Source organism: Phycodurus eques, chromosome 12 (assembly GCF_024500275.1).
Source record: "Phycodurus eques isolate BA_2022a chromosome 12, UOR_Pequ_1.1, whole genome shotgun sequence".
NCBI classification, from domain to species: Eukaryota; Metazoa; Chordata; class Actinopteri; order Syngnathiformes; family Syngnathidae; genus Phycodurus; species Phycodurus eques.
The window spans coordinates 2,488,028-2,506,094 of record NC_084536.1 but is presented as its reverse complement, the minus strand read 5'-3'; the positions used below and the strand labels follow the sequence as shown (position 1 = coordinate 2,506,094).

Here is an 18,067-nt window from a genome sequence, read left to right as displayed (position 1 = left end):
CCAGTTTCGTGCAAGACCCCGCCCTCCCGCGGGCTTCTGCCCGTCCAGTCCAATATGACGCCATGCCAATCTAACAATCATTCATTCATCTTTCATTCATAACATTCTGCCGTCATCGCGCTTTCAGCTAGTCTATTGCGTTTTCAAAAGCTGTACTTGCCCAGAGGGAGATGAAAAGAAGTGTGTGCGCGTGTGTAGTCAAGCGTGCCTCCCGCTCAGCTGGCAGGTGTCGGACAATCAGGACGGCGTCACGCGCCGGAGGTCGCCCGTCTAAGAGCGATCGTCGCCTTTTAATCGCGCGCCGCCTCACGGGAAGTCAAATCGACGGCGTCTGGCAGGCCAGTCGCGCTCGTTTATTCAAGAAGCGCTTCATCGATCACGTCGCTCTCTCGCCTGCCCATCGGGTTCTGCGTAAAATCCCGCCCATCGGACCGCTTCTCCCCTTCTCATACAATATCAGTCGAACATTTTTTTTCAATTCATCGCTTTGCAGATGCATCAAATGCCCCTTTTCCACCAAGTTTGCTTCATTTTTTTCATCCATTTCCAGAAATAAGCACCGCACGATTTCAGAGACAATTTAACACGTCTTCTGACTCCTTATGACTGAGGCATCCCATTTCCGACACCAGCTTTCATATTCCAATATTGCTCTGCAGGGCCAACCGGCTTTTTAGTCATCACTTTGCCAGGCCTCTAATCTTCCATTTCCACCAAGCAGAGCAGTTTCCTGAAATAAAAGCTGCAGAATGCAACAAGACTAAGACACTCGACTTCTGACACCGTTTGTGTTGTAGTAGTGCACAAATTTCAACCCCGGTCCATTGGCTTTTTAAAAGTTTAAAGGGCACCAAAAAACTGACTCTACTTGGTGTGCAAAAGTTGCACAGGTTACACCCAAAATCTGTACCACTTTTGTTTGAGAATGGAACATTTTCATTCATTTTCCCCAAATTGAGTAAGGTGCCAATAGCGAGCCTCACATTTGGACGGAATGTGTTGGACACTATAGTTGGAAAAGGGTGGCGTGCGGGGATGAGATCCTGCCCCACTTGCAGGGGTTTAAGTATCTCGGGGTCTTGTTCGCGAGTAATGGAGGAGGAGATCGGTCGATCTCCATTCCTACCCTCACCTACGGGTCACGAGCTGCGAGTCTCGACCCAAAGAACAAGATCGCAAAGACGTTGAGTTTCATCCGCAGGGTGTCCGGGCTCTCACCTACAGTTAGGTTGAGAAGCTCGGTCATCCGGGAAGGGCTCAGAGTCGAGCCGCTGCTCCTCCGCATCAAGAGGAGCCTCCCTGGTGAGGTGTTCCAGGCACGTCCCACTGGGAGGAGACCCTGGTGACGACCCAGGACACGCTGGAGAGACTATGTCTCTCAGCTGGCCTGTGAAGGCCTCGGGATCCCCCCCGGAAGAGCTGGACGAAGTGGCTGGGGGGAGGGAAGTCGGGGCTTCCCTGCTTAAGCTCCAGCCCCCGTGATCCCACCCCGGATAAGAGGAAGAAAATGGATGGCTGGATGGGCAATAACAAAAATTCTGTGGATTTGCAGAGTGGATTCAAAGCCGTTAGCATTTTTTTCATTCATTTTTGGGCCAAGCTGAGATCTCGAGCGCATTTCAAATAAGAACTTGGCCTGTGCTCTGTGCACAAAAAAGGTAGCAAATAAGTGACAATGAATCCTGTAGAGAAACCGCTCCGTAGCACCTTTTGACACCATTCTGTGGGGTATGGTCATGAAAGGTTGGAAATAAGTCACACTATACATCATTTTTATGGAAGGGAGAATTCCAAACTATAGTGGTTCTTCGTAGTTTGGTCTGACACAGTTATTGCCATCCCGCTTGCTAGATAAAAATCAGTCAGATGAGGGTTTAGCGTTACAAATCGTACCGTGGCGAGCTGAAACACGACAACGTATTTGTGGAGTCAAACATCCGTTGAGCTGCCAACGAGAGGCCGCTTGCATGAGAGCCTCCTTCCGTAGAGTCGAAGGCAGCCAAAACAGTCATCCTGACCCTGATTGCACTTCCTCTTCTCCTCGGCTGACTCGCTCCCCCCCACCCCCCTTTCACTCCAGATGAATCATACGGTTCAAAATGCCAAAACATGGCCCTTGTGCCGGCCACAGCGCTGCAATCCGAATCCTCTAAGTGAAAGGGACTTTTCCGCTGCAACACATGACAACTCTTGACTCTTGGGTGAGGTTGGTGTGTGTTCTTTCTGGATTTCCGCAACTTCCTTGAAACATGACCGCATTTAAGGCTATTTACCGAGCAGCACTAAGATGTTCTAATGTTTCCAAGGAAAGACTCGTCTTCACATTTATTCGCCAGTTTTCCATAAACCAAGTGTAAGCTATGATCAAGGTGTACAATAAGTGGAACCTTAAAGATCGCACAGTGTGCCATTCCTGTCTGTAATGACCAGGAAATAGATGCTACAATAAGCACAAGCGCACCAAAATTGGCCAATAGGAAGATTGGAAAAACTGGGCCTCATCTAATGAGTGTTGTTGTGACGTTCAAATGTCCCACACAATTGGGGTATAAACAAGTAACCCTAAAACTATCAGCCGCTATATTAACAAGCAGAAAATTGTTGATAACTACAGTTTGGGAATTGGCTCTCCCCCCCCCCCCCCCGAATAGATTTCTAATAATGTATCGTCATTTTAGTTCATGCGCAGTAAGATTAATAGAAATAAACAGACAAAGAGAAAGATGAAACAAACTAGTAAGACAACTGCCAAGAAGCCTGAATAATACTGGTTGTGTCCTACATGTGACAACAATCCCCTGTATTGTCTGGCTACGGCAGCAATGGCGGAAGCCTTCTCTTACCAAGAGTAACAGCAGAGCCTGTCTAATTGTTGCAAAAACATGCAAGAGTTTTGGACTTTAGCAGCAAACTTCAGAGCCCCGTCGTTGAAAACTAGAGCTTAGGAATCATGATGGTGGGGCAATGCCAAAGGCACCACGAAGCGAGCGAGGACGACAAATTTTGCAATACATTTATAATAGCTTTTAAAGCATAACAGTGCAGTGTCATTTATTCGGTTTATTTTTGGCTCCTATGTCCACGATGGGAGTTCCATTCCTACGGCAGCGACATAACTGCAATGTGCACGTCTGAAGTCTGAATGTGCCATAGGCATAAAGTTGCAAAGTTATAACTATAGTCAATATTTGGATTAAAAACACCTTAAGGCCATAAATATACATTCAATACAGTGGTAGCCGAGCATGTCTTCTTGTGGCGTGTGACGACATTCTTACGCCACTAATGCGTGCCAATCGTATTCTCAAATCCCCGATGTCGGGGCCGTTGCAAATCGAGGGCCACCTGCACAGCTTTTTCAACCAAACACACCCGAGGTTAAAATCCAAATGGAGGGTAGAGTCCGAGTCGGCAGCTGGTTAGCCATTATGCCATGCGTGGTTTGCTCAACTGGCAGGACCGTTTGCGACAGACGCCTGAAATGGTTGAGACACTAGGATGACTGGAATGCTAAATAACGTGCCCTCCTCGGGCAGGTGGTTGTAGTGTGACGGAACGCGCTGTTACTACGCTTGTCTACGCAATCTGGCTACCGCGCCAACGATCCAGAGACTTTGCTTCCATGTACGTTTTCAACACATTGGGCCTGATTTGAGGGTACTCCTACTTATTGTGGGACACTTGAAATGGTGGCTTTAAAGCTAGGTTGAGGAGTGTGAAGACAAGTAGCTAGCACCCTTCCGGTGAAACTCCACCAAATTAGTTGAAGGCGTTCACGTAGCAAGCACAATGCGTGTCCGGTCGATAACACGTTTGAGTGTTTGGGCATGTGAATTTAGCCTTGTTCGCGCCGTGCGAGCGAGCGAGAGAAAGAGCGAAAAAAAGAGAGAAAGCGAGAGAGGGAGAGAGGTAGAGCAGATGATAGAGTAGGCTTTAGCGATTCCCCGGAGTGTGAGGCAGCGTTTACGGCACTCTCCGAGCAGCCAGAGTGATGAATATTTAAAGACGTGCCTGAAAGCGTGGTGGGGAGGTGGGGGCGGTGGGGGGGGCGTACATAGCGGACGGTGTGTCTGCGTGTGTGCGCTTGCATCTCACATAAAAAAAGAAAGTGGCCACGAGCGTGTGACACAGGCTATCTCGTCTCTGCTTGCGTTTGCATGCATCCACCATGCGCATGTATACAGCGTACATATAGGATGTTTATGGCCTTCACTATATAGGGCGGATTTGCGACCCACTAATTACCACCACGTGTCGCCAAGTTTTTATACATTCGCTTTTGCAGTGTGTGTGGTGTCCAGACTGGGCACCGACAGCCCATCCCCAACCCCCACCCCCACCCCCGCCCCCCACCGGCCTATCCGCCGCCTCCTACCAAGTCCCCCGCGTGCTCTTCACGCAGTCCTGCAGGCCAGCTCGGTCTCGCTAAATAGGGATGAATAGCGGAGCGTTGCCGGCGCACGACGGGAGACAAATGGCTAGAGGGCTCTCGGTCTCTGGTTACACACCGATCGCTACCCGACACGCTACAACAAACGCACACCCTCCACAAAAGCTGCCACTGAAAGGAAATTATTGTCAGTCATGCAACTTTGACGGCATGTGCCGACCATATGAGATGATGTACGCAAAAAAACGTCACAATTTAGCTTGCCCAACCGTCTAAAACAGCTTCCAACGTGGGCTTTTTTGGGCGAATTCTCTTGTAGAATTTTTCAAAGTACAAACCCTAGAATTCGCTCCCAAAATGACCGCTTTAAACCAAAATGCTGACTTCCTGTTTAATTTCAGTTTTGGCTTTTTGAGACTTTTTTGTGCATGTCGGCGACCAGTTCAGGGTGTACCCCGCCTCTCTCCCGAAGATAGCTGGGATAGGCTCCAGCACGCCCGCGACCCGAGTGAGGAGAAGCGGAACGGAAGATGAATGAATGAATGATAGACGTCTACTAATTTAGTGTTGATTGGTGGCACTAGTGTGAGGGGCAGCACTTTACGCACGTTACGAAAATCCTCAAAATAAATGATTATCAAACTTTGACAACATTAGATAGCTCAGGGGGAAAAAAAAAAACCTTCACAATTTAGCATTGCCCATCTGTCTAGGACACTTGCTTCTGATTGGGGTTGATTTTGTCAAACTCTAGAGAAGGAGTAAATTGTTGTTTAACGAAATCCACTTTGAGACACGCTTTGAAAATATTTCCACCTCTGAAACACCTGCGCTGTATAAATGAGCAGCCTAGACAACAGCAACTGTCAGCCGCTCTATTGACACGCAGTAAATCATTGATAATTACAATTTGGGGATAGCGAATGTGGATCAAAGCAGTTGAAGACAAAACAAGATAGCATTTTTTTTTTTAAATAGTTTTTTGATGTTCAATCTTTTTTATTCATTCATACGCAGTAAAATTATTCCAAACAAACACAAAGAAATGTAAGACAACTCAGTCAGACGGACGGTTGGGCATCGTTTGAATTTGAGCGATTGAACATTCAAGGTCAAAGGACAAAGATTTTAAAAATGTTCTTGATAACAAACCACATCTGCCATTTCGAAGTGATTATAGCCGCTATACAGCAGTTAAATCGCTCAATATGATGCAGAACGCGCCTTCTGGTCTTCGTCTGTTTCCGGCGCTGTGACGTCACACGAGCCAAACATCCTGTTCAGTCGACGTTGTGTCCTACTGTTCCATGCCGTTGTTCCCGTCCTTGTATATTTGTTGTCATATGATTTAACGATGGTTTATTGTGTGGCATTTGGTTGTACAAATGGTTCAGGCAGCGGCAAGAGTTTCTTTTTTTTTTGGGGCTTTCCAAGTGAAAAAGGAATATGTGACCAGTGGAAAGGCAAAGTCAAATCGACGGGGGAAGAAACATGCTCAGCTATGAGTGCCTAGCAAGCGTTCCAAATTCTGTGCTGATCACTTCGAACCGGCGTGTTTTGAGAAACATTTAGCAGACAGCATTGGATACACAGGTGGAGTTAGGCAGAGACTGAAACCAGCTGCGGTGCCAACTATTTTTCCTACGGCCACCGGGACCTCAACCGCCAGCAAGCGAACTGAATCTCGCAGCCGCCTCGGCGCCGCAGACAAGAGGTGAGCGTTTCCTTGTATATACCTACGACTCTATTATGGTTACTATTCACTGGGGAGTAGGGGAAAACAGACCCACGCAGTACTTTTCAGTACTGTCGTCTGTACTTTTGCCGATATAACAAGCCAACAGACGCACGGCAAAAACTTTCTGCGCATCGTGTTATACCGCTACTCGAGCGAGGGGCACACAATATAGAGGAATACTGCATACTGTGAAAAAGCTTGTGCCGTGTCACTGAAACATATAGGAATATATAATACGTATAGTCGTGCTCAAAAATATTGGCACCCCTGGGGTGGCATTGTTTCAAGCCATGCGGTCACGGTTGTTGTACAGCTGCTACTTGGCGGCTCAAACGTGGACGCTTTGACGATGCCAAGTTCAGTCGGGTGCTCCTGTATGTCGAAATCCTCCTCCTCCACATATTCCAACATGTTGCTCGCCATTGCATATAGTGTGTAGCGCCCTGTGTTTGTCAATTGCAACGTCACTTCTGGTAGCCCTTGCGGTGGATAGAGTAACCACACCCCGGTGTCCTGAGCTTAGCGTATGTTCGGGGAGGACTCGATATGCGTGATAAAAACCACAATTTTTAGCTAAACTATGATTGAAAACTTGCTGGAAGTTACGTGCATGTGATACATAACATATAAACAATGCAAATAGGAATTTTAACTGACCCCATAACATCTTTGTCATCTGATCTTTAAGGGAGCTGCAGGAATTTCTGGTTACGTGCTGCTCCACATGACAATCAATTCCCCATCCGAAAGCCTTGAAAACATCAAAGTCCAGCAGTTTTTCTTTGGGGGGGGGGGGGGGCAAAAACTAAGACAATTCTGACCTTAGTTATGTCCTCAAATGCTTTGTCATTGAAAAACCAAGTTTAGGAATTGTAATTGTGAATCAGCGTCTGCGTTGTCTGAGGTAAGATGGAAGCATTTTCTTGCAAAGAAAAAAAAAACTGCAAATTTTTGCAAGAACTTGAAGGAAATTGGTTTTAGTAGTGGCGTCTAGGGCCTTGTAGTTGAAAAATTGCAGAATTAAAGCAGGGTGGTTACATACATACAAGCAAATGGGCTGAAGTTTTTTTCCTCCCTTTACGCTCAAAGTCAGCACAGGCCCGATTATCGGATTATCCGGCGGTGTACGTTACGGGTGATTGTTCCTCTCCGATCTACTTGGGAGATGGCAACCGTAACTTTTAAACCTGTTCAATATTTACACCCGCAAATCATCGCGCGTGGGCAAGTTCAGCAGACGTGAAACGGAACCAGGGCCACGAAGGAAGCGACCTGAAGTTGGCGCAAATCGAGGCAACTGCTCGTGTTAAGCGTTTGTTTAACATGTCTCCAAGTCATTCAAGTACAATCAAATTGACAAGGAACAAAGTTTGCAACCGCAATGTAGTTACCAGCTAAACAGTTAGCCTAACTTCTTCTGATTCTACTGTTTCTTCTTCTCTCTATTTCCAGTCTGGATGGCCAGTGGCACAATGCTGCCTCTCACAGGTCAGTTTTGGTATTAGGAAAGACATCACATTGGTGAGAGGAGACTCGTGCTTATTAGTTGCGATATTGTTATCGATATCGTGTGCTGTTCTGTGTTGGTCATGTCAACTACACTTCGCACTATTAGAGCAATAAGGCGGCAGAGTCATTTTTTTCCCTCGTCATGCAGGGTCGTTCCATTAAAAAAAATGGTTAGGATGTGAAAGACATTAGTATGTGTGTCGCCGATTTAAGTCCAAATAAAATCTGTAAAATACTTAACAGTTCAAAACGTTTCCGTCGTTCTTCAGTCAAATGAATGCCAACAAACAGAGAAACAAAGATAAGTCGGGACATTTCTGGATCCGAGACGCTCGCTCGTTACACCGATGACGTTATAGGGTGTAAAATATGAAACGCACGCCAAGCCGCACAAGTTATTCTGAGAGGCGGAGAAGGAAGGCAGCGTCGGAAAGAGGGAGCAGCGGAAGGAAAAAGACAGAGAAAGAGAACATCCTGGGATGCAAAATACAGTGCGATAAGCGTTAATGTATCCCGAGCAGCACCGCCGCCTCCTTCCTCCCCCGCCGACACTCTTCCTCCACCTTCCCTCCTGTTAGGCTCTCTCTTCCTTTCTTCCTCCCTCCATCCTTCCCCTCCTCCTCTGCCGCCGCGGCGTTCTCTTTGAGGGATGAATAATAACTGCTGCTCTGAGATTTCCTTCCTCGTTTTTCAAAGCGCCGAGCGGAGATGGGGAAGGTCTGCCTGGCCTCGGCGTGCGCACACACAAGGCGAAGCGAGCGCACGCACACAGACACACGCACGCAGCAAAGCGCAGACGCACATACGCGCTGTCTTGTTCTCTCAGCTCGCCTGGAGCAGGGAAATCAGATCTCCTCCAAAGAACGGCGGGGTGGTGCGGGGATGAAAGGGGGGTTCGGGCCTTGTAGGGAGCCCGTACAAAACTCCTCTACTGGCACGTGTGCCGACACACACGCGCACACAGAGGGGGGAAAAAAAACCTACGTAGCACGGAGGGACAACGAGGAGGACGGCGGCCGCGTCCCGCTGCGACAGGGTGAACTGAAGGTTACGCAGACACATCGGCAGTTCAAGCCTCCGCCGCCAGGACCAATTGCTTGGCTCGGAGGCGCCCCGCGGGAAGGAGCGTAACCGCCATCGCTCACAGGCAACTAGAGCGGCTGCCTCGTGCAGAAAGGCGAAGAAAAAACAAAAAATCAACAAACTGGGGAAGCTTTTTCTTTCCGAGCGTGTGCTTTTAGCCGCCTTTCTGCCAAAGCGTTTCTTCAAGCTCACCACAGTACGGTTTTGAACAATAAACCCCGATCTGCCGTGCGTTTCCGTTGCGGGCATATTGATAAGGTTTAGCTTTGTGAATAGCCTGACATTAAAGCAGCGTAACCCGGCGCTGAACTCGATTAAGAAGAGGAACCGTGAACAGATAACAACTACAATGACCTCCGCCAAGACTGAACAATCCCAAACCAGTCCTTCCGGAAAACGCAGCTTTTCCACTGCTGAAAGGTTTGTCCAAACATAAGGATGATTAGAATACTAGAATTCTGCATCATATTTATTTAAGAGCAAGGTAACCTAGTGGCTAGCACGTCTGCCTCACAGTTCAGAGGGTTCGAATCACTGCTCTGGCTTTGTGTGCCGTTTGCATACCCTTCTCGTGCTTTCATGGCTTTCCTTCGGCTTCCTCCCACATTCCAAAAACACGCACGTTAGCTTGCTTGACTCTAAATTCTTTGGGGTGAATGTGCGTGTGAACGGTTGGTTGTCTACATGTGCCCTGCAACTTACTGGCAACCAGTCCCGTCCAAACGTCAGCAGGGAAACCCTCCAGCTCACCCGCAACCACAATAATGAAAAGCGCCTAAAAACAGATGGACGGATGAATGGTTAGCCCCGAAAAAAAAGAAGCCCGCAATGAAAGACAACGTCATTGTGGATATTTAGTTGAGCCTTTTTTTTTTTTTTTATATCATGCACATCCCTTCATGGGATCACCATCACAACTGTTCCCCTCCAGTGCTGTAGGTGGCTGTGATGAGCATGGCAAATGGCTACACGGCATAATCTTGTTTTCACTGTAACGCTATCTCCTGGATTTGAAGGCCACTGCCCCACTGGACACCAATACGACAAAACAACGTTTGTGTAATTATGTAGATTACGATGGATTTACACTGCATGGTTTGGGTGAGCAAATTCAGATTGTTTTGCTCTCGAGTGGCATAATTGGGATGTTTAAGGGAAGCAGATCAGAATAAGGCATCTTCCAAATGCGCATACAAATCAGATACCGATCGGATATTTGTAAAATGTGAGTGCTGTGGAAACGGAGAGAACGGCTATACAGTGAAGCCTAGCATATTCGCGACACGGCAGTTTCAAATTTTATATACACATTTTTTTTTTTTTGCTGAAAAGCGTCACTTATTTGCAGTTTTTTGCTCTGGCTGCAGACGTGTCTATTATTAGGAAATCCGTTTGGCGCCATCTTGTGGCATCTACGGGCAATTACAAGACTTTTGGGGTGGGCGTCAATTCGTCACAGATCACTCACTATCCCTCGAGAATAGTGGGGGAACGCTACCTTTTCAAAGCGAGATTGACATTATCGTATACACAGAGTGCTGACGTATACACTGCTCAAACAACACAAATAGATAAAAAAAAAAAAAAACGATGTAAAGTTTTAGGGCAAAGAAAAGCATAGACCATTAAATATGATGTAAATAGGCAAAATTCAAGGTGTGCCCAGCTGCCATATCTGACGTGTCCCTCGAAATACACGTGTAAACAGACAAATGCACTGTAAATACAGCCTTCGTGGTAGGACCTGCTCCATATGTAAAATGTCTTGAGATAAGTTCAACAAATTGCCGCTACTTAAACACAATTTTAACAAGAAAAAAAGACAAATGCATAATGTCACCACACGGCAAAAAAGCTTACTGTATTTTGGGAGTTGTTTTCTGTTTAAATTTCTGATAAAAAAATTTGTGGGACAGCGATATGCGTAAAGTTACAAACTGACAGTTTTGTGACGCACTGGAGTAATTTCCACCTGCTGAGATGTTAGTAAAATTAACTGTTTGTAAATATTTGTGATGTACTGATGCTTTTTGCCGTCATTTAATGTCGGTGGAGCGTTCACGCTGGCTCGGTTAAAAGGAACTTCGGGACAACTGCTTCGTTTTGACCGCTATTGTGCCAACCATTCTCGGTCTGCTGGGAGAGCACTCTGGTGCGTGGCGTGGTTTCTTAACAAACCAACAAATTGCAAACTCCCCTTATACTAAACGGGGATACACATGTTGTTGGCGATTGCCTTCTACGCCCGTTCGCTGTCAAAGTCAGCAAAGGCCCGAAGAGATTATCCTGCGGTGGGGTGCGTTAAATTGGATTCTTCCCCCCGATCTGCTCGGAAAACGGTCGGGCCGAGTTAGCCGAGCCACGGATTCCGTGACGTGAAACGGAAGACGAGCCACTTAGGAAGTGACTCGAAGATGCCGATGGATGGAGCAACTGGTCGTGTTGAGTGTTTGTACGCTTGTATCGCAAGTCATTCACCATAGTAAAAACGTCATTTCAAAAGATCGGTTAAGATGTTGAAAATCGGTTCTGTGCGTACATTGCTTAAGTACCAACCGTGCTTATTAGTCAAATGGAAAAAAAACGCACATACGGTGGTAACAGAGTAGGCTTTCTTGTGCCGTGTGATGGCGTATTCATAGCTCATACATTTGGACTGTCGTAAACCGAGGACCTCTTTGTCATATTGCCACAACAGGGTGTCAAAAAGTAGCAAACTACAGATCGGGTATCGAGGGTATCTGCAGGTTTGACGACGTGAAATGGAACTTTTTGGGGTATTTTTTTTAAATATGCATGAACACCCAAGTCCCTTTCACGCAAGCTTCCGGGCAAACCGGCGCATCGGCGATGTAACGGTGACAGGACATTGGCGTGCTTCGCTAATTGTGATAATTAGGTGCGCGACAACGCCGGCGTCAGCGACAATTCCTTTCAACACCAAGGGGCACGCATAGCGACTCTCGGCTGTGAAACTTCACACTCGCGGCTGGCATGTTCTGCCTACGTTACACCTGTGATACCGCACCAGAAGCGGGCACATTTGCACATCGACGGTAAACCCGAACCCTCACACGGGGGACAGCGAACCAGGAAGAAGCCAACTTCCGCGGAATGTCAAAGGGCCTCTTGATATTTGTGTACCTTTCAGAATGTTTGACAATGGAAACCCAATAAAAAAATAAAAATAAAAAAAAGTGTGCCTCGTCAAACGAAACCAAAGCGCGACGCTCGGCGGAAAAAGGGGCTTTTGCGAGACGCTCGTCCGGGAGAAGCGCTCGCTCGTCAAGCGGCGACGCGCCACCGGAATCGGCGGCGAGGTTTCCGAGGAGAAGGCTTATTTATGCAAACAGGCGGACAGGCGCGCACAGTAGGAATCTAGACAAGCCTTGTAAACAAACACACACCCACACTAAAAAGCACACAGGGGAGGTGATGTGAGAAGCAGACTGTGAAAACCGGAGTCAGCGTGCCCGGGCAGCGCACACACAAACACGGGGAGAGAAAGAGAGCGAGAAAGGGAGAGCACGGGCTCGCAGGAAAGGTAGGAGCGCTTTCCCGTTTCAATTCGCAACAGCTGGTGTCGAATTAACACATTTACCAGTGTGCATTTGGAACAGATTAAAATTGCTTGTGTGGCGTGTGACTGTCTGTGAATCGTATGTGTGTGTGTGGCAGCGCATGAAGGCCAAAACAAGAGCGTGTTTGTGTGTGGGAGCGCCTGCGTATTAGCAGGACGGATCAGGCCGCGAGAAATGGCAGAGAGAGGGGGAGAGAGGGGGAGAGGGGGAGAGGGGGAGAGCCGACAGCTTTGGCTGCTGCCCTGGGCCGTCTCTCTAAACCCTGTTTAGGAGGCTTTGGAGCTCAGATAGAAATAATCCCCCACTCAGACACACGGGATAGAAAAACCCGTGCGCGTTGGAGAGCACGCACGCACACACGCACGCACGAACGTCAAGCCAGACAAACAAGTGCGCACACATGGCAACAAGCGGTGACAGCACATTTGCCTTGACACGAAACCAAGCGGCCGCCTACGCACGCCAGCGGGGAGGAACAAAAAAACACGCACGCGCACACGCGCACGCTCAGGCTGCCTCCCGCGCGTTCACTTCCACGCGGCAGCATCGGCACGGCACCGTGACAAACACTTTACACACTCCAGCCCCGCAGCTGAAGGCAGGGAGGAGGATGGAGCGAGGATAGGAGCCGGGGGGGGGGGGGGGGGGGGGGGGGGGGAGTAAATAGGAGGGGGGTGGGGGGCGGGGGCGGCTAACAAATTAATAGGAGCTGGGGATATATACAGCCGGCGCAGTCGAGCGGCGGGAGGAGGCGGAAGACGACAACGAGAGAGCAATTCATTCCCGTTTTATCCCCCGTGCGCTCTCGGGAGAAAGGCAGAGAGCGGCGTGTGTTTGCTCAAGACAGGCGGAGAGAGAACCAGAGAAGGGGGGGGGGGGGGCGTGGGGGGCTGGGGAGACGGAAAATCGCAAATTAGGGGAAGGAGCGGCGACAAAATACGTGAGGAAACGAGGGAGAGCGGAAAGGAAAGTGACATTTAAGGAGGAAAGGAGGGGGCGGGATCATCTCCGTCGGTCGGCAGCGGGGGAGGGGGCGGAGCGATGGACAGGAAGGTTAAGGAGGGGGTGGGGAAGGACAAGAAGGGGGGGGCGATTCGGGGGGGGGGGGCGTCGGAGGGGAGCCTTTGAGAGACGTTAACCCTGTAATTGACCTGCGTCTCTGCTGACATCGCCGTGGCGACAAGCAGAGCCGCCGCAGCTAATCACTTAGTAACCCTGACCTGTCAATCATGCCAGCAGCTCTATGTGGGGAGGGAGAAGGGGGGCGGGGGGGAGGAGGGTCTGCAGGCGAAAGACACGGCGGACGTGAGAAGTAATAACAGGCCCGAGGTTGTCGTTTACTGGACCACCCGCCCCCTCGCGCCAAGCCTCGCCTGACAAAGCTCCGACTTTTTAAAAAACCCAATAAAATGCTCCGCGCGGCTGACACACACACGCACACACATGCACGCACGCAATCTTGCTTGGCTGCTACGCGGAAAGCGGCGCTTCTAAGAGCCGCTGATAAGCGAGAGCGAGAGCGAGAGAGGCGACGGCGGAACGATTCGACTGACGCCAATATGCAAATACGACAAGACTTGCGGGTGAAAGTCGACACGTGCGCGTGTAGGTGTGTGCGTGCCTTACCTGTTGATGAGCGGGAAGATGGACACCAGCAGGTAAACAGACGGATACCACTTGAGCGGCTTGATCTCCTCGGCCAGCGAAACCTGCAGGAGAGAGAATCCTGTTTTTCTCGGCTTGCGAACGGAACCGACACAGAACGGGAGATTGAAGTCGACCGGCAAATTTGCCGGCTTCAGAGGTAGTTTCTAAAATGGGACGGCGACTGTTGGAAAGGGAACGCCGGGGAAAAAAACGTGATCGGGAAGTGTCGCGATCCTTTGTGTTGAAAACATTTTCTCCTGTGTTGCTATTCTCTGTGAAAGGAAACAACGCGGATTGGGGAGATCGAGTTCGACCTGCAAATTTGCTGGCTGAAGTCACGTCAGGGGTAGTATCAAACGTGTGGTAGCAATTGTGCAAAAGGAAGTTCAACACTCGAGACTTCACATTTGCTGCTTTTTCCTGTGCCGCTATTGTGGGGGAAAAGAAAATGAGGGAATTAAGTCGATCTGCAAATTTGTCGGCTTCTGAGGTCAGATTTCAAATTGAAAACAAATCCACGGATTGCCGAACTGCGAGTTTGCGTGTGTCCGCTGTAAAGGAAAGCTGGGATCGGAGTGTGAAGTTTCATACCCCCGACACTCACTTCTTCTGCCCCTTTGTGTGGAAAAACAAAAGTTGTTTTTTGCTGTGCTCGTGTTCCGTGTGAAAGGTAGCGAGACAGAACGGGAATCTGGAGTCGCCAGCTTCCGAGGTAATATCAGGACGCTGCTTATGTTGTAGGGAATAGTGCAAAGCTGGGACGGCGGGTGTGAAGCTTAACACCACAGATTTCACTTGCCGGTTGCTTGCTAATTGGACTCTTTTCCGCAGCTACTTCCTCTCTCACCGTTCTGTGTGAAAGGTACAGAAAGGAAGGAATGCGCGCAGAAAGATGGGATCGGGGTGTGAAGTTTAACGGCACGGAGACCCCGTTCCGACACGGAACGGGGTCTCGAGTCAACCCGCTAATTTGTCGGCTTTCTGTCTGACGAGTACGTCCGACGCTGGCGCGGAAGACATTTTACGACCTGATTACGGGATGCCACGTCAGACGCGGCCATGTGCCGCAGGGCTCTGCGTGAAAGGAAAAACGTTCTTGTACGTCCTCGATACATCAGTTTTGCAGAAACTCTGTGAAAGGGGATACTGACACACAGAGGGGGAGAAGGAAAGCTATGGTTTGGTGTTTTCCAAACACAAACACACAAAGGCACACGGGCGTCAGCGGCGGCGCGTTCACGGGCGCAGTGGTGCGCTGAGCCAAACAACAAAGGCCAATTAAAATCTAATAAAATATTAACGTGCTGATAATATGCAATATCCACACAGTTATGGGGAGAAGCGGCGCGTCCAATTAAAGGCAATTGGAAGGGGATGAATTCAATATCTGCTGGACAAGCGGGCGGGCAGGCGGGCGCGGGCGCGGGCGGGGGAGGAGCGACGGCGGCGGAATGGAGGAGGCGAGCGCAGCGCCTGGCGGTGGAGGGCTTTTACAAGCTGTTATCTAATTCCCGGGAGAGGAGGACTCGTGCGTCCGGAAAGAGGCTGAGAAGCGAGGCCCCCGGATCGATTTTCTGCGCTCTGCTCGTCAACCCCCCCGCGCGCCCTCCCTTCCCTCCTCCTCTTCCCCGCAGGCCGAGGCGCAGCAGTCGAGCCGGAGCGAAGCCTCTCCCTCCCTTCTTCCCGCCCGCCGTCTCCTCGCAAACACGCAGCCAGTGTCAGGAGGCGGGCCCACGAGCTTTGGCCTCTACCCCCGCACGCTGGAAATTAATTAGTCACCAGAAAGAGCCTGGGGGGCGTGCGGGCGCCGATGCAGGCCTTCCAAACAATCCGAATGAAAATCACAAGATCCCCACAGTGGCGTTTTATCTGTGCTCGGCGCTAAGTATTTAAAGCCAAGTTTCCACAGAGCGCGTTTTCGACAGCGACGGCAAAACCCCCGCTGGGGGGGCCAACGCGAAGCCTCGGCCTATTAACGTCGAGGTTTGACATCATCGCCAGGCGTGCGTGAGTGCGTGCGTGCGCTCGGGCAGGAATGTCTCATTCGTCCGACTGAAAGGGCAAACCACGAGGCTGACGAATCCGACGTGATGGAGGACATTGCGGGAATGTCAGCACCAGTGCGCCTCCGCGAGGGAGGGAGGGGGAGGGGGGATGAGGCTTCCAGAAACGGCTCTTAAAAAGAGAACAGCCCAGCCAGAAGGGTGATATAAAATTTTAGGTGAGGTGGAGTTACAAGCATTTGAGGAATTCTGGTACGCTTACAGACAGGATGTGGAACGGCGAAATGAAGGGGAGGGGGGCGGCAAAAGAGCCTCGTGTTTTTAATCTAAGTCTCTCCGCAGCGCGGACCTCCGCGCGTCTAAAGAAGCGGAGGGGAACGAAAGAGCAATTATGCGAGGCGGGCGCAGCGGTCCCGACATTAATGACACATGCTAGACTGCGGACGCGAAACACGGGCGGCCCATCTGCTTCGGCAGCCGCCCGTGTCAGCCACGCCGCATCGGGGTACGTCGCATATTTTCAGAGACGTTGAAAAACAACATGAAAATGTCCGCACTCAAATGCCAACTCTCGGATGCTTTTTGAAACATGTTCAACAAAAAAAATATTCCATCAAGATGCCTTTGCAGGCCCTCAAATGCATATTAAACCAATAGGTAGCGCTACAAGCATATCTCTCATAAACACACACACACACACGCACACAGTCACAAGCACACAGTCAATTGCACTGAATATTGCCAAATACATGCTGACCATGAAAATGTTGCAAAAAAGCAGGGATTTTATACATGTTGGGAACTTTTGACCCGAGGTATGTGCTTCCAAGAGGCAAATATTTTTGCCTCACCTGTGCAACTCTAGATAAGACGGTGAGAAAGCTCGAGGCTGTGTACCACTACCACTTCGACAACAGAATTATGCCATGCCGTTTGAATGCTCAATATGCAACATTTATTAAAGATCGTGTTTACGTAGAGTGGGTATAAATAGTTCAAATGTTGGGTTTTTGTGATCTAAAAAAAATGAGAGGAACAGCTTATTTTCACATTATAAGTTATTATTACACATTATACAGTACTTTCATTATTTCTGTGTAAGTTTATGAAAGTTAATGCTAAGGAAAAAAACAGTTTCAAAGCTTGTTTGCTACCATGAGAAACAAAGCAAATCCCAGAGGGAGCCAGTTGAAAATTATTAAAATCCAAAGTCAGATTTACTTTTTTTATTTTTAACATTGACAAACTAATTTCTGTTAGCTTTTTCCCCTCCATTTAATCTGCCTGCATTCTAATTTAGTTTAAAATATATTCCACCTCCTTGCAATCTGGTAGAAAGTTTTGCAGACGCTCTCATTTCTTCTTTCAGACTGTTTTTGCAGCTGCAGGCTCCAAGGTCGACTTTCAATGTCAAATATGTCCAACAAAAGGGACTCTCGCGGGAAAACAACAACAACGGCGAGAAAATGGAAATTGGCCAAGCGCAAGCGCGGAAACAATAAAAGGACACAGCTGAGCGAGCACTAATGCTGATTATATATACTAGCTGCGGGGCTGATGCCCATAAAAGATGCGTGTTGTCAAACGCACTCATCCTGCGCAAGAGGCCCGCAGAGACAAAGCGGGTCTGATCTGGAAACAGACCTGTTCGACCCGACGAGAACGCGCGTCACCGACGAGCTCATCACAAGCACGGCAGCAGCGCTGCGGTATTAAGACATTGGCGACGAGCTCTTTTGAGATGCTAAAAATTATGCAATAAGTGGAATCATTTTAACAAGAAATCTAAAAAAAAAACAAAAAAAAGAAATAATAATATTTTATTTTATTTTACGGTCATCACATGCAGCCCGACATCAGGTGGGGTTAATCATGGACATCACACTTCAATATAAGGTGAATAAAACGAATGGCATTGAGCGGAAAAAAAACATAACGGTGGCACTGTTGTGTATACAAATGTCAAAATCAATTTTTTCATGAAAATGTTGTCGTTTTGGCGGGTTATTTACACGAAGAATGCATTTTGGCGACGCGAACATTTTTTAAAAAGGGCTCAAAGTGGATGTTTTCGCAAACGGCAACTACTGGCTGCGTTTTCAGGCACTTTCGCATT

General features: G+C 48.8%; 1 protein-coding gene across 4 annotated transcripts in view; it reads right to left on the bottom strand.

The window, feature by feature from the left end:
• Window positions 1-18,067, bottom strand: part of si:dkey-100n23.5 — a 101,591-nt gene that overhangs the window by 36,697 nt on the left and 46,827 nt on the right. For all 4 annotated transcript variants that reach the window (XR_009769609.1, XM_061692860.1, XM_061692861.1 and 1 more), the window contains one exon: window positions 13,928-14,010. Coding sequence is in view for 3 of the 4 variants with exons in the window: in XM_061692860.1 (XP_061548844.1) it covers window positions 13,928-14,010 (83 nt within the window). In the remaining variant the exon portion in view is untranslated. The remainder of the gene's footprint in view (window positions 1-13,927; window positions 14,011-18,067) is intronic.